The following is a 23,334-nucleotide window of genomic DNA, read 5'->3' as shown; positions in this document are numbered from 1 at the left end:
CGGGCATGGTTCCAACGTTTTCATGATGTTGTTATAAGAGCTGGCCTTACTCAAAGTGGTCTTGATCCGTCCTTATTCTTACGCACCTCTGAGTATGAAATCGTCATTATTCTCATTTTTGTTGATGACCTACTTCTGACTGGTAGCAATGATACTGACATCTCGGCATTAAAGGAAGTTCTGAAGTCATCCTTCAAGATGGACTTGGGTCATCTAACATACTTTCTTGGACTTAAATTTTCGCGTTCTATTCGTGGAATCTTGGTCAACCAACATAAATATACCAAGGATCTTCTCGCCTTGGCTTCCTTAACGGATCAGAAGACAGTTCAGACTCCCTTGGAACTTAACGTTCAATATGGCCGTGACGATGGTGAACTCCTTGCGGATCCCACATTATACCGCTGTTTGGTTGGGAGTCTGGTTTACTTAACAATGACTCGTCCTGATATTGCCTACGCGGTCCAAGTTGTCAGCCAATTTGTTTCTGCTCCTTGAACTCTTCATATGACTGCAGTATTGTGCATCTTACGATATCTACGTGGAACTCTGGATCGATATCTGTTCTCCTCCTCCACGGCCTCTCTAGATTTTCGTGCTTATTCAGATGCTAACTGGGCCGGTTGTACTCTCACCCGCAGATCTACCATTGGCTATTGTGTTTTTCTTGGCACTTCTCTCATCTCTTGGAAGTGTAAGAAGCAGGCCACTATTTCCAAATCAAGCACAGAAGCCGAGTATAGGGCAATGTTAGCAGCTTGTAGTGAGATTATCTGGTTACGTGGACTTCTCTCTGACTTGGGCGTTCATCTACAAGCTCCTACTCCACTCCATGTAGATAATCTGAGTGCCATTCAGCTTGCCTCTAATCCAGTTTTCCATGAACAGACAAAGCATATTGAAGTTGACTGTCTCTTCATCCGCGAGAAGTTTCAGTCTCGGCTCGTTTCGCTACCACATGTCGCTTCCCATGATCAGATTGCCAACATTCTCACGAAGTCCTTCACTTCTGCCCGACACTGATTTCTAGTTAGCAAACTATTACTTGTCGATGACCCGCATTAGTTTGAGGGGGGATCTTAGATAGGCCACATGCCTTGTATAGCCGATTCTATAGATAGACGATGTATAAATAGAAGATTTTGTATTTATCATTTTACCTTGTATAGTCGTTGTAGAACTCTATATATTCAACCCTTCAGGGTTGTCTCAAATACACAAAAAGAAAAGGAAAAATCATTTTCCTCTAAGCCTTCATTGTTTTTGCTTTGTTTACAGTCCAATAATGTTAGATGTTGTGTTAGAGAGCTGGGGCTCAAAACCTTTTAGGTTTGAGCTTATGTGGTTGGAAGTGGAGGGTTTCTCAAATCAAATCCCGTAGTGGTGGAGGTCTTGTGAGGTGGAGGGATATGCTGGTATTAGATTGAGTTAGAAATTAAAGCTTCTGAAAGTCAATATCATGACTTGGAAAAGAGAAGTGTTGGGAAGTCGGGAAAATGAGTTAGGGAACATTCTCTCGCAAATTCAATCATTGGATTTAAAAGCAGAAGATATGGAGCTTTCAGAAGATGGAAGAAAAATACTTAGGATGAAGCCAGTGCAAGACGATTCAAAACCAACTAGAGAAGGAAGATATTAAACGGAGACCAAGGTTCCGGGCAACCTTGCTTAAGGAGCGGGAGAAAAATATAAAAGTTTCTATTGCATTGCTCGTTCGCGGGCAAGAAGTAACAAGGTTGGGAGTGTGATGGTGGATAGTGGAAGAATTGAAGGGAAAAACTAGGTATGGTCCGAAGTGGTCAACTACTATACATCCCTTCTCTCTGATGATGGGTGGGAGAGACCCACTCTAGAGGACTAAGAGTTTAAGGGCCTTTTGGAGATTGAGGTGGCCTTGTTGGAGAAGCCATTTTTGGAGGATGAAATCAAGGTGGTGGTGGATTCAATGGGGAGGGATAAGGCACCGGTCGTGGATGGATACCTGATGGTAGGCCTGGATGGCTACCTGATGGCATTCTTCCATGATTTTTGGGAGGTGGTGAAGAGTGATGTTGTGGATTTTATGGTGTACATCGAGAAGGTGTATGATAACGTGAATTAGAATTTTTTAGATGATTTGATGGGCCAAATGAGATGTGAGTCGAAATTCAGGGTTTGGATGAAGGAGTGTATCCAGTTGGCCAAATTCTCAGTTCGGTTAATGGTTTCGCTAAAGGCTTCTTCATCTCACAAGGTATATGTTAGGGGAACCCCCTTTCTCCCCTTTTGTTTGTCATGGTGGCGGAGGCTCTAGGTAGGATGCTAGTAGGAAGGCATTATTTGCGGTTTTAAGCCGAGCAAGGCAAGTGTTCCCACCTCCAGTTCACCGATGATACTATGCTCTTCTGTGAAGCAAGTGAAATTATGGTGGACAAGTTAAGAATGGTCATTCTATGTTTTGAAGCAGTCTTAGGCTTAAAGATAAATATTGCAAAAAGTGAAATGTCGGGGGTGCACATGGTCAAGGAGGAAGTTGAACGGATGGCATCCCTTTGGGTGTCGAGTGGGGGCTTCTCCCTCTACTTATCTTGGGCTTCCTCTTCTCTCTATGGAGCCTCATGGATTTGGAAAGGGATATCTAAGTTCAAGCACATGTTTAGCACAGGAATTGGCTTTGCGATTGGAAATGGGGAGAGAGTTCGCTTTTGGGAAGATGTATGGATTGGAGAATCCCTGCTCCAATATGTGTTCCCTAGATCAGCCCATCTTTCCTTGAGGAGGAATGTTATCGTGGTATCTAGCTATTCCCTTGGAATTGCGGTGGTTTGGTCTCCTCCATGCCATAAGAATATGACGGATGAAGAGGTGGAGTTTGTGAGGCTCCTCGAGTGTCTCAAATACTGTATATTGGTGAGGGATGAAGGGGACAAAATGCTTTGGCTAAAGGATAAATCCAGCCGCTTTTCGGTTTAGTCTTTATATGGTCTATTGCGGCATTCGAAAGAGGATGTTTCAAGAGTGGCCATGGCTAAGTTGTGGCTAAGATGCCCGAATCAGTGGAGGATTTGTTCTTGATTTTTCATGGGGTGGAGCTAGGAAAGAACACTACAATTTTGTGGAGATGGGCTCTTCTAGCTTCCTTATGAAGTGGGCTTCTTGTATTAAATCTTGTGAAACTGTATTTTTTTCTTTTTTCCTTCGCTTGTAATCCTTGCACCATCTCGGCACTTCCTTGATAAAATTTCATGTTACTCTTCAAAAAAAGAAAAAAAGAAAAAAAAAAGGAACAAAAATAAAAATTATATACTCCCTTATTGTGTTTCCTACTCTTTTTTTTTGGTTACTTTCTTTGCTATGTTTCGACCCTCAACATTCTTGTCTCTATTACATCTTAAAATTTCCTTTCTTTTCCTCAGTTTATATTTCATTAAAATCATAAATGAAATATTTCATGATTTAGAGATTTTGTGGTTTGCCATCATCGACTTTCCTTTGTGGTTCACACGCGCGTGCGTGAAAAAAGAAGTAATCCATGATTTAGGAAGAGTTAGTGAGTTCCCGCCCCATGAGGCCCATCTTTTATGTTTGAGTGGGCTTCTTGTATTAAATTTTGTGGAACCGTATTTTTTTTCTTTTTTCCCTCGCTTGTAATCCTTGCACCATCTTGGCACTTCCTTAATAAAATTTCATGTTACTCTTCAAAAAAAAAGAAAAGAAAAGAAAAAAGGAACAAAAATAAAAATAAAAATTATGTACTCCCTTAATGTGTTTCCTACTCTTTTTTTTGGTTACTTACTTTGCTATGTTTCGACCCTCAACATTCTTGTCTCTATTACATCTCAAAATTTCCCTTCTTTTCCTCTGTTTATATTTCATTAAAATCATAAATGAAATATTTCATGATTTAGAGATTTTGTGGTTTGCTATCATCGACTTTCCTTTCTGGTTCAAAAAGAAGTGGGTATGAATACCATCCTAAATAATCCATGATTTAGGAAGAGTTAGTGAGTTCCCGCCCCATGTGGATACTTTTCCAGATTAGGATTGATCTTTCTCTTGGTTGTACAGGCAAGTTATAATGGTGGTCCCCCCCTTGCTGTTCCTGTTCATAACTACGAAATCTTTTCTCCGGATGAAACTGGATTTTGTCAGCTACTGCTTGTTACTATCTACAGATTTATGCATTGAATGGATTTCTACTAATCTCTAGTCAAGCAACCATAAGCATACATACATAACAGATACGTATGTGCTAACTCCTCATGTAAATATGCATTCATTCTACTTGTGCGTGGGCACACATCCGTATGCATGTTCATATCCTACATTGTATGTACAAACAGAACACGCACATGTGAGGAGATGAACAGGTAGCTAACACGCATGGGTGATTTGATGCAGGACATGAAATTCAAATATGATGTGTAAGATATTCAGGCTTTAGATCACGTTAGTTTAGAAACAATTGCACAAAATTCCATATCTCGCACAAAAGTTCAAGCATTCAATCAAGGGGAATCTATGCAGGCCCAGGCCTACACAAGCCAGGGTTGGATCAATTAAAATTATAGACCAAACAATAATCAAAGGAGGGTAAATTCATCTACACATGTACAGAAATAATTCCCCAATCCAAGGGGTTCACAGATTTCAATTCGGGGAACCCTAATGTTGAAAAAAGGGCATAAAATTAAGGATTCGAGTAATTTAGGGTTATGGTTAGGGATTTGAGGTGAAAGAGGGGTGAAAAAGAGGAGAGAGATGAACCAGAGAAGCGTCACACGCGTGGACAACGGTGAAGACTCAGACGCACGTGCGCTGGAGGTGTCCCGCACATGTGTGGGGCCCACAAATCAGAAAATGACCAGCTTGGTCCTGGTCGGCCAGGAGTGTGCCACAAAACCTCCAAATTTCAGCCTGATCCGATGCACAGTCTGTACGTGGTGCTCCGCCGAAGTTTCAGCCCTCCTGCAGGGCCAGATTCTGGAAATTTGCCTTAGAGAGAAAAATGGCTGCAATAGAGGATGGATTTGAAGTGTAGATGATTGTAGGAGGAGAAATATGGATGGTAGAAGGTGGGGGTGAATCGGGATAGGTGTGGCTTCGCACCACGGTAGTCAGCCTTTCGAGGAAGGGAGAGTTTCATACTCAATTGAATCTCCATAACTCAGAAACTTAAAGGAGCAGAAAAATGCAGAAATTTTATTAATCTTCAATGAGAAAAAGACTACAAGGGGTGCTTATTTATAATAAAACTCTATACTTCAAAACTCGCGCCATGTGCACAACCTATTACTTAGAGACGAAGTAATAAAAAATAACAACTAATCAAAGCAATCTAAACCGTCCATGATATTCTTAATAACAATAATAAGCAAGACCTAAAGTATTAGATTAATTAGAATAGTGGGCCATGATCATGGGAACCTATAGTGGGATTCACATAACTATCGGGTCCACTTCAACGAACCAAAATGTAGTCCTCTAACTAGGAGGCCCTCCCTGGACCTTGTCATTGATCCAGATCGATGGTGGGGCCCTCCTCGTGTACGTGCGTTGGGGGGTGTGTGTGTGCACGTGATGTCCCCATCAACTTTCCCCCGCTGTGAAGATTTCGGCACTGGCGAAACAAAACTCTTGAATCGCTCCAAGATGTCAAGATCAAGTCTCTGAAGCTCCTCCTCAATGAGCCACGTATTGTCTGATGTTGGGCGTGACTTCCACTTAACCAGGTACTTCTAAAACTCGCCGTTTGACGTTGATACTATCTGATAGTTTATAATATCCTCTATTTCCTCTCTGGGTGTGGGAAGGGTAGGTATAGGAGATAGAGGCTGGAAAGAATGGTCGGGAAGAGGCTATGGATCAAGGGACAGGTCTGAAAAATCAGGATGGTTGGGCGAAGGGCCTAACAAAGTATCAGTGGTCTCCTGAAAAGTAACTAGATCCTCCACATTGAATGTGGAATTAATTCCCATGGAAGGCGGAAGATCTACCACATACGCATTGAGACCGTTTCGTTTTATAATTTTGAAGGGTCCAGCGTTATGCGCGTGTAATTTACAGACGACCCCCTGAGGGTACTGCTCGGGCCTAATGCGGACCATCATAGAGTCCCCTATATTGAATTCCTTGAGACGTTTATGCTGGTCTGCAGAAAATTTGGAATGTTCATTACTAGTAGTGATCTTTTGCCTGATTTTTTGATGCAATGAATGAATGTGATGCGCAAAGGACTCTACAGATTCTGATGGCCTATGAGACAGTGACATAGAGACAAGATTAATAGGCTTCTTAGACTTATAACCAGTAACGACTTCAAAAGGACCTAGACCTGTGAACCTGTTGACAGAACTATTAAATGCAAACTCGGCTATAGGTAGTACGGTGTCCCACGTCCTGGCGTGCTGTATATCTCTCGTAGGGGGAAACTCATCCGGTAGATCATCAGGAAAGACATTACGAAACTCATCCACTACCGGAATGGCCTCAGTGGGTAACTCTACACTAGCCTCTGATGTACTCTCTCCAGCTACAAGGCCGTACATGTTGTATTATTCAAAATATTGGTCCATGTCTGCCAACCAATCTAGAAAAGCTTTAGGGTCCAAGTGGTCATCAAACGTGAGGGCATCTACTTTAACTCCTTTGAGAAGTTGCGCATCGGGGTCATAGTGGTCTTGATGTCCCTCATGGGGTGGGTGCACGAGTGTTTGCCCATAATCGATTCCTTGGTTACCTTCATTCCTTGGTTTATCCTCCTGACCACCTGCCTGAGATTGGGTATTTTTCTTAATGGTGGGATTTGCCCTGGCAGATGTATATAGTTGGGTAATGCGCACATCAAGCTGCTCGAAGCATTGGTCCATATGTTGTTCCAAGCGCCTACCCAAAGACTCAAACTGCTGGGTTAGCTTGTTCATTGACTCTTGCAATTGCTCCATATTTAGTGTAGGGTGCAAGCCAAAACCACGACCCGTACGTGTGGGTATACAACTACTAACTCAACTTAAGGACCTTCTAATACGACTATATGCGCCTTGATGGGACTAAATGCTCCTATAGGACTCTATATGGGGAAAACGACACAATACTACTCAATTTTCAGCAACTTATCTGCCCAAAGAATCTGTCAACAAAAAATCCAGCAAAGAGATATGGGGATTTTCTGATGGTAGAAAATTCAGCAGCTTATGTCAGGAATTATGGACCTCTAAACAGATCTATATGATGATACTTGATGCACGATGGACACAAATAAACTAAACCCTAAACATGCAATGCATTCCCCTATAAAAACCTTTTGCTTTGATACCAAATTTGATGCGGGACATGAAATTCAAATATGATGTGCAAGATAGATCATGTTAGTTTAGAAACAATTACACAAAATTCCAAATCCCACACAAAAGTTCAAGCATTCAATCAAGGGGAATCTATGCAGGCCCAGGCCTATACAAGTTAGGGTTGGATCAATCAAAATTATAAACCAAACAATAATCAAAGGAGGGTAAATTCATCCACACATGTACAAAAATAATTCCTCAAACCAAGGGGTTCACAGATTTCAATTTGGGGAACCCTAAGGTTGAAGAAAAGGCATAAAATTGGAGATTTGAGTAATTTAGGGTTAGGGTTAGGGATTTGAGGTGAAAGAGAGGAGAGAGACGAACCAGAAAAGCGTCACACGCGTGGATAGCAGTGAAGACCCAGAGGCACGTGCGCTGGAGGTGTCCTGCACGTGTGCGGGGCCCACAAATCAGAAAACGGCTAGCTTGGCCCTGTTCGGCCAGGGGTGGGCCACAAAACTTTCAAATTTAAGCCTGGTCCGATGCATGGTTTGTGCGTGGTGCTCTGCCGAAGTTTCAGCCCTCCTGCAGGGCCAAATTCTGAAAATCTGCCGTAGAGAGAAAGCCGGTTGCAATAGAGGGTGGATTTGAAGCGTAGATGATTGTAGGAGGAGAAATATGGATGGTAGAAGGTGGGGGCGAATCAAAATAGGTGTGGCTTTGCACCACGGTAGTCAGCCCTTCGAGGAAGGGAGGGTTTCACACCCAATTGAATCTCCACAACTCAGAAATTTAGAGTAGAAAAACGCAGAAATTTTATTAATCTTCAATGAGAAAAAAGACTACAAGTGGTGCTTATTTATAATAAAACCCTAAACCTCAAAACTCGCGCCATGTGCGCAACTTATTACCTGAAGACGAAGTAATAAAAAATAACAACTAATCAAAGCAATCTAAACCGTCCATGATATTCCTAATAACAATAATAAACAAAACCTAAAGTACTAGATTAATTAGAATAGTGAGCCACGATCATGAGAACCCATGGTGGGATTCACATGACTATCGGGTCCACTTCAACAAACCAAAACACAGTCCTCTAACTAGGAGGCCCTCCTTGGACGTCATCATCGATCCAGATTGATGGTGTGGCCCTCCTTCTCCTTGCGTACAGGGGGGGGGGGGGGGGGGATGTTGTCCTCATCATGATCCCATCCAATAACATTTACAGTTTGTAAATGTTTGTCATTCACAGACACACATTGCCTGGCATTCATGTAGTTGTGGTATCTCATCTCATAAAAGCTTCAACTGTTGATTTATTTTCTTTATAGACCCTTGACCCGTGGATGTCTCACTTTTTTTTTTCCACATGGTGAGAGGCCACTTTGTTTAGCTATTGCCTCACCTCTTTGATAGATAATCTGTGTTTTGGGATGATGATCCTTATTGACCTCAGGGAAAAAAAAGTACTATTTGCTTTAAGCTAACTACCGTTGCTAGGATTTCTTTGAAGATTCATCCCAAAAGTAATCAATAAGGTGATTCTCAGCACACATGCCAATATAGCAGGCATGCAGGTCTGGGTTACTCGTGAGGTGGGGAAGACCATGAACTTGCCATGGTCCTAAAAGTATGCTGGTTCAGTCATCATGTGGGCCACACATAAAGAACCACCGATTTTGCTCATACACTTGTGGTGCACCTAATGAGTGGATCAGTGAACTGCCTATTTTTTGGGCTTGGACATTTCTGCAGTTCAATGGCCGATCCCAATTGTCTGCCATGCTGGCGCAAGTGCTGTGAATCACCTCTTCAATGTCTCTACAAGAGTCCAAGCAAGTCTCCCTATTACACCACCACCACCCATCATCATCCTAATTTTCCAACCAGGACTTGGCTGAGGATTTGGTGGTTGATCAGGTGTGCAAAGAAATTTTTAATGGAACACAGAATCACCATAGCAGTTGATGGCTTCACTGCTACCTCATGCACCTGTACAACCTCTTGTAATTTTGCTAGGCTGAATGCCTGAATTAATGGTTGCTGGTTGTAGGACCTTTACCTTGATAGTGGAATGGCGGGAAAGTATTCATGTGCTGACCCCAGTTAGTTGGAATTAGGCTTAGATGATGATGATTATGGTTGTAGGACCTTTACACCTACCTGAATCTCATCCTTAAGCCTGTACAAGAAGCAACTACTAGGATCATCCCCATCAAACTGGTAGTTCTGTTAGCTAATCTTTTGAAAGGTGTCTGATATTTCACCACAAGTGAGGTTCATAAGCTTTGACAATGTGCCGCCAGGGTCTTCATACTCTGCAGGCGCGAATCACATGCATGATGCACAAATAAATTGGGGCCAGGACATCTCCCCAATCGTCTTTTTCCATCCAATGTACTACAGAATTGCACTACCAAAGATGGACTTAGGCCAGCATAGGGCCCTTACTCATTGTTTAATGGTAGTCTCACAAGAGTTTCAATACTAAGGTCATGGGTTCAAGTACCCATTGTGGTGTGTGTGGATGTGTGCGTAGTTTTTTTGTAAAAAAACTATCTGACCCTCATCTCATCAATTCTGCAAAAGCTTTTAGACTGCTCCGTGCTTTACACCCAGCCTGCTGGACCATCCCCATCAGATTTACGGAATTCAATCCTGACAGTACATTTCTGGATCAAAGCAACCCCTCACCCACTTCCTTGCTGTTACGACTTTCCATGTGTTGCTGTTCACCCTTAGGCAATGGACTGGTGGTTCAAGTTGTTTTGATAGCCTTCCATAATCTCCTAAAACTACTCCCAGGATTTGAGACAGGATATGCTATGGCGATACAGCCCTCTCTCAAGTTCTTTTTAATCATTTTGGCTTTCTTCTGTGCAAGCCTGAGGTGTAGATTTCTCGACTCTGCCTTGTTTTCTTTTCAATAAGAATTGCATTGCCTTTTGAAAGGGAAAAAAAAAGAAGCATCACAAGGTACCCCCTTTGTATAGCCATTTATTTCGTCAATAGCTTTCTATAGTAAGCACTATGATCTTAAAAGATAACACTGCCAGTGGGAGTTTTGCACTCTCATTGCCGGTCCCAAGCTCCTAGACAAGTGAAGGTTGTGTCAAGTTGGCAACCAGCATCAAACTTCACAATGACCTTTTTATTTTCATGAATCATGACAGAAGCTGACGTTTTTAGTTTAACTGGGGATATATGGTCCCTGATAGAGTGGAATGGCTTAGATGACGACGACGATGATGATGATTTTAAAAGTTCTCATTGACCTACTAAACAAATCCCACTGCTTTAAATCCAATCCATGCTTCTCGTCAACCTCTCACATCTCAATGATTAGGGTATGTTTGGAACTTGGTTGTAGGATATCCTTCTAACTTGGTGCCCCTTCCACTTCAAATCTGTACTTTGGACTCTTGTCACACTCCTGCTTCCAATCTATTTGTACGTGTTTGCCTCTTGAATGGGACACTTCCCTGCTCTCGCACCTGAATTTCTTGTCGCTTTGCTTCATGCTTCCTGCTACTATAGTTTGGAACCTAGAAATGCCAGGTGCTCATCCCACTTAAACTAGAGAAATGCTCACTTACATTTTGTTGTATGCAGCTGCTTTCCCACTGCACATGTTGCTAACATGTAGCAGGGGCATTTTCACATCGGGCTCGAGTGGGGTGGCCTGTGGGATGCAGGGGGCCCACAAGGGGTGGGGGGTGGTTTGGCTATGAGATGTGGGGTTCACCACGTTCTAGTGACTTGGATACATCTGACCATCCATTTGTGAATTCTTTTGGTTGGATGTGGACTTAACGCCGTTTCTGGCTGACCTTTTCTTGTTCAGGCCACTGATTGGGCAATTATAACAAGTTCGGTCCCCTTGACTTTGGGATGTTGTAGCCTAATCCACATGGCGGACCATTATCTCAGTCTCAGGCACCACACATGTTTGGCACACGTACTGATTTTGAGTATTTTAAATATCGCTAATGAGTTTAGTGTAAATCTCCAAGGTTCATTAAACCCTACTCTTAAGAGCTTGTGTGGGTGCTCCTGAAAAATTGATTAAACTGACGCTTACTGTTAGTTTCAGCAGATGGGAGTCATGAACAGTGGCGGTTCTCTAGCATTGTGCGGCCCGGCCCACCTAACTTTACGATTGTTCTAATTTCAAGGGCATAATACTTAAAAAGGTCTTGGTGCGACATGTGGACGGTTTGAATCTTGCACGCGTCTGCCTAGTTTTCACATGTGTAAATTGACGGAAGAAAGCTCTCCTAATGCCATTTTCGGAATACAAAAGATGGGGTGGGATCTGTTTTCTCCAACTGCCATGACAGAGTTCAGCACGATTTAGGGGTGGCACCCTAATCTAACTTAAGCAATCATGGTTTCTAAATGCTCCTTACGTGTGTTTGGTTTCGCCTCATAATGGGCTCCTCTATGCCTTTTAAGATGATTAGGAGAGGAAATGTGTTGGGTCTCAAGGTTTAAAATTGGTGTTTTTGTTGTTCACCACCTATTTACATCGCATTATATCAGGCTATTTCATGCCAATATGGGTCGAGACATCCATGGACGATACTGCTACTGCTGCTAATCAGACTAAGACTCTAAACCAACTTTGAAACCGTGAATATGGATCTTGTCTGATTTTTGCTTCACCCCTTAATTGTCAATTGAGCCTGAGCCCTATAGTTTTTATTAGTTGTCCTTCAAATTTCAGGACGTCCAAGTTTTGCAAAGTTGTAAGTGGGGCCTGGACTAGGCTTTAGGTCAGTCCTCGATAGAAAGTGTTTCCAAACCATAGTTTACGACAGGCCTGTACTGTGATGAGTTGGGCCATAAGTTCCCAATGGGCCAGACCAACTCATTGCATGGGCAAACGGAGAATTCCTCTCTACCCGGTGTTTTCGAGGTTAATATGCACGGGTCCCAAGAACCCCACTCATAGTCACTCACACTGCCAACACGTAGGATGTCTGAGTATCAGGTGAGCTAACCGTGAGAATATGACCGTTAATCTGGTAAGCCTTGTGTACGGAAACAATGGTGTTTGAGAGAGCAAAGCGAACGAGTCACTTTCGAGAAGAGCTTTTTTATTTTATTTTATTTTATTTTTTTAAATTTTAAATTTATTTATTTTTATTTAGAGGTTCTTAAATGACAATCAAGAGAGGAGATGGTCCGAAAAACTCGTCAGTCTTTATCGGCCCATTGCAGCTTGCTTCACATGTATGGCCAATCGGAGAGTTGAACAGCCCGAGTATTTTTGACATCAGCTATGGGGCGGGTCCCATCCAATACGCGTCTTTGGATGTGAAGCACGCGGGTTACCTGAGTCTACCGAAATGAATCAGGAACAAGTTGGTAGTTGCCAACATGCGTCTTGTCTCCCATGTTGGCCTGCATGGTGAGATGCTTCAGTGATTTGAAGCGTCCACCTCAGTGCTACTAAAAAGAAACTATGGTCCAACAGTAATGCGTTGATGATGAATCCCACTGATTTTCTTAGTTGAATGTGAACCATTGAAAAATTCCACTCTAATGCTCCAAAATTCGTTTCTGCGTTGATGGTCAGAATCGTCCGTTGAGCATAATTTCATAGTGTATACAGCGGGGACGAGTGTATTATCATCAGCATCTAAGCATGTGGGCCCCAGTTGGGCGTGATTGTGACATGAGTCACCATGGAGGCAAAACGAACTGCCATCTGATTTTCCTCATGGTTGAACTGCCTTTTTATTTTTTTTTTGCCCTTTTAAATGGCCGCTAATTGAATGGTTGCGATCGCCTCAGTGGAGTTTCAATTACGCCCCATCCACAATTGGGCCCATGATCTCATGATTAAGATGGTATGCATGTATAGGTTATCGGCACAGGATAGACTTCTTCAATTCGTTTTGTTCCCTCTCCCACCCAACACTGTGTAATCCCTATCTGATTTGATCACGATCGTGCCTGTCCAAAAAAGTTGATTGGATGTCTTCAATCTAAGCAGAAATATGGGATTTGATCGATCATCCCTATTTGTATTGATCGAACAGACTGATCGATTGATTGAGAAAACACTGGATTAAACAGATTGGTCTATGAACAATTTTGAAGTTCGGCTGATAGAGCCTTCGATCAAGATAATTTAGAACGATCAAGTTAGCTCACTGAATGATTTTGATCATGTTCGATCGCGACCAGTGTCAATCGACTGAGTAAATCAATTGACATGTGGTTTTACGTAACCGTGTGATTTATTTCTTAATTTGGGTGTACCACTATATAAGGGTCTATTAACATGGGGTTATGGTATTTGAGACCTGTGCTAGTGAGAAAGCTAGGGTTTTGAAAATGAATTTGTTTGAAGAGAATAGTTTTTGCATGTAAGTCATTTCTATCTCTTGTAATTCGTTTTTTATAATGAATTTGCTTATCGATTTGTATTGTGGTTTGTTCCCATAAGAGTTTTTAACGTAAAATTGTATGTTCTCTATGACTGCTTGTATTCTTTTGTTTTTTATTACTTTGTTTGTTCTTATCTGAGGTTGTTTTTGCGCCGAACGAGTTACATAAGGGCTTGCTTAGTTTCCCAACAAGTTGTATGAGAGCATGCGTTGGGTGCGTTGGGTTTTCAGATTGGATATGAGATATGTAAATGAAGGAATCGAACGTGAAATATGAGGTAGAGAAGTTCACCAGGAAAAATAACTTTGAACTGTATACGGTAAAGATAAGAGGCTTTCTAGTTCAGCAAGGACAACAACAGACACTCTTTGGTAAAGCAAAGCATCCCGAAACTATGAGCGAAGATGAATGGGAAGAACTTAATCATATCACGATTACCTCGATCCAATTATGTTTGACAGATGTTCTTTATAATGTCCTTGATCAAACGACTACCGCAGGGCTATGGACGAAGTTGGAGAGTTTGTGCATGATGAAATTTCTCTCAAATCATCAATATATGAAGAGATAGCTCTATAATATGAAGATGGTGGATGGGTCGGATCTTGATGAGCCCATTAAAGCCTTTAACGAACTAATTTACAAACTGACGAGCGTGGAGGTAAAGATCGATGAAGAAGATAAAGCTTTGATCCCATTGGTGTCCCTTCCAGATTCCTATGAGAATTTGGTGGATACTTTGTTTAATGGTAGAGCTATATTAGACCTTGACACCAATATCTCATCGCTTCAGTCGAAGCAATTAAGAAGGAAAAATGGTGGGGAAAGTACATCTACGGGAGCACTGGTTGTGATGGGAAGAATATTTAAGTAAGAGAAATGGAAATCGCAATTGAGGTCCAAGTTGAAAGGCAAAGCGAAGTTGAAGTGTCGGAATTGCGGTAGACATGGACATATGAAGGACTGTTAGTCCCCTAAAACCCAGATGATAGAAAAATTGGATGATTCTACAAGGGAGGCCAATTTAACGGAATTCGTAGAGGGGACTAGTGGTGTGATGTGTTGTCGGTGTCTAAATCGGGACAGTTCTATGGGGAGTGGATTTTAGATATGGGAGCGTCCTTCCACATGACTCCCCATTAGAGTTGGTTTATTAAGTATAATGAGTATGGAGCGTACTCTGACAGATGTGAGATGGTTTTTATGGGCATTGACTATGCCTGTAAGATGGTTTGATTTGGATCCGTGCACATGAAAATGTTTGATGGTATGGAGCGTACTCTGACAGATGTGAGATACGTTCTTGATTTGAATAAAAATTTAATTTCTCTAGGAGTATTCAATGTTCTAAGATGGAAGTACGCCGACCATGATGGTGTTTTAAAAGTTTCAATGGGGACACTCACTGTTATGAAGGCACAAGAGAGTGACAATCTTTATAAGTTGATTGAGAATATTATATTAGGTGGAGCTATGACGTTTGAAGCGGAATCTATGTCGGCACATGTGTGGCATGCATGCCTAGGCCACATGAGCGAGCGTGGTATGAATGTATTACTCGATTGTAGTTTAATTCATACTTTTAACATTTTTTTATTTGGATATATGTGAGCATTGTATATATGGTAAATAGTCAAAATTGTCATTTAAAATAAAAAAACATTATAATAAAGGACCGTTGGACCATGTGCATTCTGATGTGTGGGGGTCGTCGCTTGTGATTTATAGAGGGTCATCATTTTTCGTAACATTTATTGATGATTTATCTAGAAAGGTATAGGTTTATTTCATGAAGAATAAATCTAACGTGTTTGCTAATTTCAAGTCTTAGAAGGTTATAGTTGAGAAACAATTAGGACGACAATTGAAAGTGTTGATGATTAATAATGATAAAAAATTTACTTCAAAGGAATTCAATTTGTTTTGTAAGGATGAGGGGATTGTGAGGCACAAAACAGTTAGGCATACACCAGATCAGAATGATGTAGTAGAATGTACGAATCAGACTCTTTTGGAAATGACCCTACGTATGGTGAGTAACATTGCGTTGAGCAAAGACTTATAGGCTGAGGTCGTTAACATGACTTGCTATTTGGTGAATCGATCTCTATCTACGGCCATTGGTTGTAAGATTCGTAAAGAAGTGTGGAGTGGTAAGAAAATAAACTACACATTTTATTGTGATGCTTACTCTCATGTACTGTCAGTTGAGAGAGATAAGTTATACTAAAAGGCAAAGAAATATACTTTTGTGGGCTATGGTGATGGTGTGAAGGGATACATGCCATATGACCGGGCCACATGGAAAGTCACAACATGTGGGGATGTCAAATTTGACGAGGATTCCTTGTTTCATAAGGATGAACACAAGGAAACGGAAAATTCAGTGTTGATTGATATTTAAATTGACAAGGTGAGACATATGTAGAAGTCGAGCCACAGGAAGAGGTATAAGAGCAGGCGGAGCAACCACCTCTCAGGAGAAACCTATAGAGGGATCGCATGCTACAAGCAAGATACAAAGGTGACTTAAACGTTGCATTCACTCTCATTCTGGATGAGGGTGACATGTTTATTTTCAGCAAGCTCTTGATGACATGGATGCAAAAAAGTTGAAGGCAGTGATGTAGGATGAGATGTATTCTATATAAAATGAGAAGTGGGAGCTGGTGGAGCTTCCCGTTGGGCGTAAGATGATCGGTTGTAAGTAGATTTATTGAAAGGGTTATGTGTAGGAGGGTGTTGACCTTAGCGAGATTTTCGCACCCGTGGTAAAGTAGGTATTTATTAGATTTGTGTTGGCGTTGGTTGCCCAATCCAGTATGGAACTGGAACAATTAGATATAAAGCCTGTTTTCCTTCACTGAAAATTAAAAGAGCAAATTTACATGAAGCAATCAGAAGGATTTGGGGTACAGGGAGTGGAGAATAAAGTTTGTATGTTGAAGAAGTCGTTGTACAACCTGAAATAATCGCCTAGGTGGTGGTATAAGAAATTCAATTCTTTCATGATGAGCCAACGGTTTACTAGAAGTGAGTTTGATCATTATGTTTATTTCAAATCACTAAGTGATGGTGAATTCATTATACTTGTATTATATGCTTGTTTGTGATCAACATATTAAAGACTCAATTATTTAGGACATTTGAGATGAAAAATTGGGGGGTTGCAAAGAGGATTCTTGGCATCGACTTACATAGGGACATGAAAAGGAATAGGTTATGTTTGTCTTAGAAGGAATATTTTAGGGTCTTGGTCAAGTTTGAGATGGACAAAGCTAAACTAATTATTACTCCCTAGGTTGCTCACTTTCGGCTTTCTCCCGAAAGTGTCCTAAATCAGATGAAGAAAAATAGTACGTCTCATGTGCCTTACTCAAGTGTTGATAGCAGTTTAATATATGCCATGGTCTGTACAAGACCAGACATTTCACACGCAGTAGGTGTTATGAACATATATATGTCAAACTTCGGCAAGCAACAAAAGGAGACAATGAAATAACTACTTCGTTACAAACAAGGTGCAACCAACTATGTGTTAACATTCAAAAAATTAGAGGAGAAATTAGTAGGCTATTTAGACACCGATTATACTGAAAATATGGATAATAGAAGGTTGACTTCCAATTACTCGTTCATATTAGCAGGTAGAACGATCAACCGGATGTTAAAGCTTCAGTTAGTGGTTGCTCTTTCCACAACCGAAATTGATTACATAGCAGTGACAGAATCATTAAATGGAGCATTTTGGTTGAGAAGTATGATGAATGAGTTAGATCTTTACTCTTGCCCCGATGGTAGACTCACAAGCGTTTCAACACCAGGTCAAGGGTTCGAGTACCCATAAGTGGTGAAATCCCATTACGACTTGAGTGTGTGGGATGTGTGTGCATGTGAAAAAAAGGAGGCCATGCCATTGAATTGTGACACAACGAAAGCACAATTAATTTGGCGTATAACTTGGTATATCATTCTCGTACAAATCATATTAATGTGCATCATCATTTTATCCAGCAGATGCTTGAGGAAAACGATGTTACTCTTGAGAAGATCCACACGAGCATAAATCCGACGGATATACTTACGAAAGTTGTTTATGCAGAGAAGTTTATGTTTTGTTCGACTTATATGGGCTTAGCAAAAGGATAAATAAAGGCGGAGCATGCACGAAAAGCGATGACAATGTTGTTACTACAATGGGGACAATTAAATTAATATAGATGTTAGAGCTTGGAGCTATTAGAGCATGATGATTGAAGCCATGGTTGATATTATTGATTGTATGTCTTCAATCTGAGTAGAAAAAAAGAGTTTTGATCAATCAAATAGACTGATCGATTGATCAAGAAAACCCTAGATTAAATAGATTGGTTTCTGGACAGTTTTGGATAGGTTGGGTCGATCGAACTTAGGCTCAATCAATTGAGATAATTCAGAAAAATTAAGTTAACTCTCTGGATGATTTTGGGAATGTTCAATCACTCAGACATGTGATTGTCGATCGATTGATGGTAACACGATTGGTGTTTATCGACTGAGCACATCAATTGACAACGCAAGCATTTTTGCGTCATTGCACAATTTGTTTCCTAATTCAGGTGTAACACTATATAAAGAGTTTGTTAATTCATGATTACGATATTGGAGATTTGTTCTAAAGAGAAAGTTAGGGTTTTGAAAAGAAATTTGTCCGAAGAGATAAGAGTTTTTGTACGTAAGTCACTTAAATCTCTTGTAATTCGTTTTCATGGTAGATTTACTTAGTACTTTGTGCCATGGTTTTTTTCTACAAAAGTTTTTTTTTTTATACGTAAAATCATGTATTATTTATGATTGCTCGTATTCTTTTACTTTGTTTGATCTAATATAAGGTTGCTTCCGCACCAAACGAGTTGCACAAGGGCTTGCTTGGTTTTTCAACAAAACAAGCCATTGATAATTGAGGTAAATTTGGAGTATGGAGATAAAAGGGGTCGACATGATCTATTGGTTAATCTCTGTGCTCTGTTTATGGGCTCCAAATAGCTTTATTTCCAAGTATGGGTAACCATGCATCCGGCATTGATAGATCATCCTAAATATCTGATCAACTGATGGGCAAGTTGAATGTGGCCCACTGCTATTTTAAAAACTTTCAGGCTAAGATTATCATCAGAACAGCCTGATCAATTCAATTTGGGTTATGTGCTCTGGGCCCAAATCAGTCTATGTTTATCGTACTCAGCTAGCAATCTGGCTATCCGGATTGAAAGTTCTCAAATTGAACAAAATAGCCAAACTGAACTTTCAGGTTTCAAATTGACCCATGCATGCTTTGTACTTTCTCATTTTGGGTCAGGACTCAAATCCCCACCGAAGATATCCACCACATCCATGTTTTCTAGAGCAACCTTGCAGCCACACACACAGGAACAGTCCAATATAGTGGACCATCCATGTGCGGACCTGCATGGTTGGTTAGCTGGTTCTGGGTCCCACCATCAATCACCATTCGTTTTTCATGCAACACTTGCAGCCACGTGGCATGCTGCAAGGGTTGCCACGATTGATCATGGCCCATGCATGAAAGGCTTAAAAGCAGGAGAAGAGCTTTGATACTCTGACAGACTGTGATGGTTCATACGCATGCACTCTGAAATGAAATGCTCCCACCTGAAAACTCTTCTTGAAGATTCTAACCTTCAAAATAAAATATTTGGCCTTTTTTTATCTGGACCTTCGCTATATTTATAAATGGGGCAGCAAAGAAATAGCCCCATCTAAAGGTAGGCCGACAAGGTCTGGATAACAAAAGGAAGAAGTGGTGCATTAGGACACTACTCATAAAAATTCCATTGTTTGAGATTAACGGTAGCGTAGGTTTCAAGTCCCAAGGGATAAATCAACTCATCTTTTGCTCTCTCCACTCAAGAGACGGATGCTAGACACCCTTTTTCCACGTGCTTCCTTTCGCTGTTTGCACGATTTTCTCTTTTATACTGTCATGCTCACCGTCCCGGAAATACATGCTTGATGCCTCACCATCCAAAGGTAATAAAAAATAAAATAAAGTACTTGGGCGTGGATCAAACATATCTATACTTAAACCGTGCACGTGGAACACGTGTGGTGAACTTTTGTGGGACGCTACTTACCTGAAACCTAAAGCTCTGTGGGGCCACCATGATGTGTGTTATATGCACTCCATCCATAAGTAGGGTTTTTTATTTTTTATTTCTTCAGTTCTGCGTTTAACCCAGGTATTAGATAGAGTTGCATTTGATACCGTGCAAATTCCATCCAGTCAAAGGAGGGAAAAAGTTGGGATTAGATGGAATGGAATTGTATTTGGTCCCACGAAATTGTATTTGGTCCTATGCAGGGTTTACGCGGATTTTGAAATCCACTATTCACGTAGCCCGGGTTTATATATGCTATCCATCCATATACACGTAACATTTTGGTTATATATGTGTACAAGTGAATGACATCAGTTGTGAATTGGATCTGTTGATTATAATTCCATGGCCCACCAAACTAGATTTTGGTTAATCCAGTATTTTACATGCAATCATTGTGCAATAATGATGTTAACCGCATCTAATATAATTTAATACCATTTAATTCCACGGACCAAACACCCAAACACGCTGGGAATTTAGCCCCAACAAGAGAGAGATCCAAAAGTCAAGTGGGCCACAACATAGGAAAAGGTAGGGCTGGAGACGCCTACTGTTGAAACCTTCCTAGTGCTCGCCGTGAAGTTTAGATGCCATCCAACCCATTCATTAGTTGATTCTCACACGAATGAAGGGAATGCACAAAACTCCTTTGATCCCCACAAAGGTTTCAACGGCCAACTTGCAATCTTCACTCGTGTAGCCCACATGAGTTTTGGGTCTCCCTCACCCTAAAATGAACCAACGAAAGGGATGGATATAGCACAAACATCATTGTGGGCCCACGTAACTTTGGGCTAAGGGGTAATTACAGGCAGGTCGCGTCCACCTTTAGCTTACATCCAGTGGGCCTCACCGGAGGAGACGTAGTTAGTCCACAAACAATGGAACGATCCTGACTGTCCGTTTGAAAAATTGTAAATGTAGAGACCATGACATGGGGCCCACCCAAGAAAGAATCAACATATATAGATATTGGACGGATCACATGTGGCCCCTCTGTCAAAGACTTTTGTAAAGTGCACTGTGTCTCCACGTATTAGATGAAAAGTAAGGAAAAAACAAGACAGGTTGGTACTAACCTTGTAAATGATGTATCATCATTTCTGGTGGCGTGGCAGCATCACCCTTTTACCTTTGCCTTATTATAACCCTTTAATGTGCGTCCCTAACATTCACTAAACAATGGTAATTCACCTACCATACACATCGCATGCACCAATTTCAACTTGAAACGTCCAAAATAGTGGACCGTCGGAGAGTAATTCTTGTAAAATGGTCAGAAAATGAAAAACTAAAAAAATGTTGGGACCTAAGGTGGGATATATAATTTGGGAAGCTGGATGAAGGTACATCTGTCCGTTGGATGAGTTGCCACTATTTAAAATGGTAGGAAGACCCAAAGTGGTAGAAAAGGTAATTAAAGGGTGGAGAGATCTACCCCTATTCACAGGATAGAGGGACCACATGCATCCTTTTGGGGTACCCCAAAGGAATTCAAGAATCATCACCTACCATTGAGATATCGATATCGATGCCACTCCCGAAAAAGGAAAACCACTAGCCTACCTTTCACCAACGTGGGGAGTGTCACCCACTACTTGATTCGTTAGGACACCTTGTGGGGTCCTCTGATTCCAGTCCACTGATTGAGTGGACGATTGCTAGTTCATTCTCCAGAGTCTGAGATTGAAAGGACACCGTTCGCACGTGCTTTAGATTTTGGCCATTCATCAGGTACCATCCGCTGTGAAATGCCGTGGTTTGAAAATCAGGTCTGTAGATTCATCAGATAGGCCACTAGTGTAAATAAATATGGACGGTTAGAAAAGAGATGATGAACGGTATACATTGAAATTACTTGTGCGGTCTGCATGATACGTGGACATTATTTTTGGTCCACGTCATGTTTACGGTCCTTCACCTTATGAGTGGCCTGGATTCAATACATGTGTCACATGTTCGCACGTGTGCTGCGAATCTCCTCAGTGTCTCGCCTCAGCATTTCTTTTTGAGTAGAGGTCTTAAAACAACACCCTATCTTTCAATGCTCGAACGGAAGGTTGTACGGGCCATTCAGGTTCGGGCTTTCAGTTTGTATAATGGGGGCCTGTGGTTTAATGATCCAAACCATTTGATGGTGGGCCATCCGCTCAAACTCGCTTAGATCGGAAAATCCTAGCTGTATAAATATCTGGCCTTTTCTTGGTTGAGCAAGAACATTTATATATATTATCTTCACATCTCATTGTTGGCTAGCTATCAGAGGGTGAGAAGTATTCCTACTTGGGTTTTTTTGGGCCCATGGGCCATTGACAAGGGGTCCCAAAATATCAACGGCTTAGATGACTGAACCGTGGGCCATGCTTGACCCCAGTCATTCAAAGTTCCAAAGTGAACTTACTCGAGCATTGGATCTAGATCATACCTCTAAAACAAGTCCCATATTAACTAAGGGCCCGTTTGGCCGGGTGGATTGGACGGGATTGAATGGTAATAAGGTGGATGGCATGAATTTCTAGGTAATTATGGCGTTGTAAGTGGATTGTCTGGAGATACATGGGATTGCTATATCCCTGGATTGCTGAATCCGGTCTGTTTGGCACGCCCGGAGTGAGAAGAACTGATCAGCTACAGGCAAGGTACCACAGCTAGTTGTACCATACTATCTCTCCCGACATGTTATTCGAGTAGGACATCAGCATCATTAAAAAAGTAGGAACTGCCATTAAGATCATACGGCACAAAAATCAGTTTGGTCCGATTATTAAGTGGGTTACACCATTGGAATTAATAAGTAACCGATGGTATGAATAAACATACAGCGTGGCCCACATAGTTAGCGGATTGGCTTGATTTTTTTGAAGATTGATACTTATAGTTGGGCCTATCAATTCCATGGTATTGATTTCCTTACGAAGTGGCATGTTAGTAGAGAAATTTGGTAGGGTACCAGAAGTTGTGGTACTGTTGGCTGGAGGTGATCAGTCATACAAGTTTGTTTATAATACCGAGTTATTGACTAATGAGAATGACTAGAAAGTTGTCTTTTGCCCGACATAGATGCGAGGGAAACTTTGATGGAATTAGATTATGGTCCGCGGGAGTTGGAGAATCCATATTAATGCACATAGTTTCTATCCATGTGGCATGTACTTACCTTAATCCAAACCGTTCAAAATTTGTGGGGCTCATTTATCAATGAATCTCACAAGATTAGAGGTTATCTACTAGATGGATAGAAAAATTTCAATAATAAAAAATCAACAAGAAATTATCAATTAACAGTGATCAGAACCATCTAATCAATCTGACTTTGGGATTGATTCACATAGACAATAGGGCCAACGGTTTGGACGTCTTGGATGGAGTGAGATACATACCACTTACGTGTTCACGCATTTGATTAATCACAATCTGTTAAAGCATCAAATGACTTTGGAATATGATCTCAATTATATAATGCAAAACACTTTCCCAATGATTCTTCATAAAATAATTGTACG

The 23,334-nt window shown here is 41.2% G+C and overlaps 1 protein-coding gene across 3 annotated transcripts in view; it reads left to right on the top strand.

The window, feature by feature from the left end:
• Positions 1 to 11,895, top strand: part of LOC131242439 (uncharacterized) — a 40,870-nt gene extending 28,975 nt beyond the window's left edge. The window contains exons 5-6 of one of the 3 annotated variants that reach the window (XM_058241063.1): positions 10,884 to 10,962; positions 11,587 to 11,895. In XM_058241063.1, coding sequence (XP_058097046.1) covers positions 10,884 to 10,917 — 34 coding nt within the window. In that variant the 3' untranslated portion in view covers positions 10,918 to 10,962; positions 11,587 to 11,895. The other 2 variants (XM_058241065.1, XM_058241064.1) reach the window with 2 other exon arrangements.
• Positions 11,896 to 23,334: the final 11,439 nt, after the last annotated feature.

Source organism: Magnolia sinica, chromosome 4 (assembly GCF_029962835.1).
Source record: "Magnolia sinica isolate HGM2019 chromosome 4, MsV1, whole genome shotgun sequence".
NCBI lineage: Eukaryota > Viridiplantae > Streptophyta > Magnoliopsida > Magnoliales > Magnoliaceae > Magnolia > Magnolia sinica.
The sequence above is the reverse complement of the archived record's forward strand: the minus strand, read 5'-3'. Positions and strand labels throughout refer to the sequence as shown.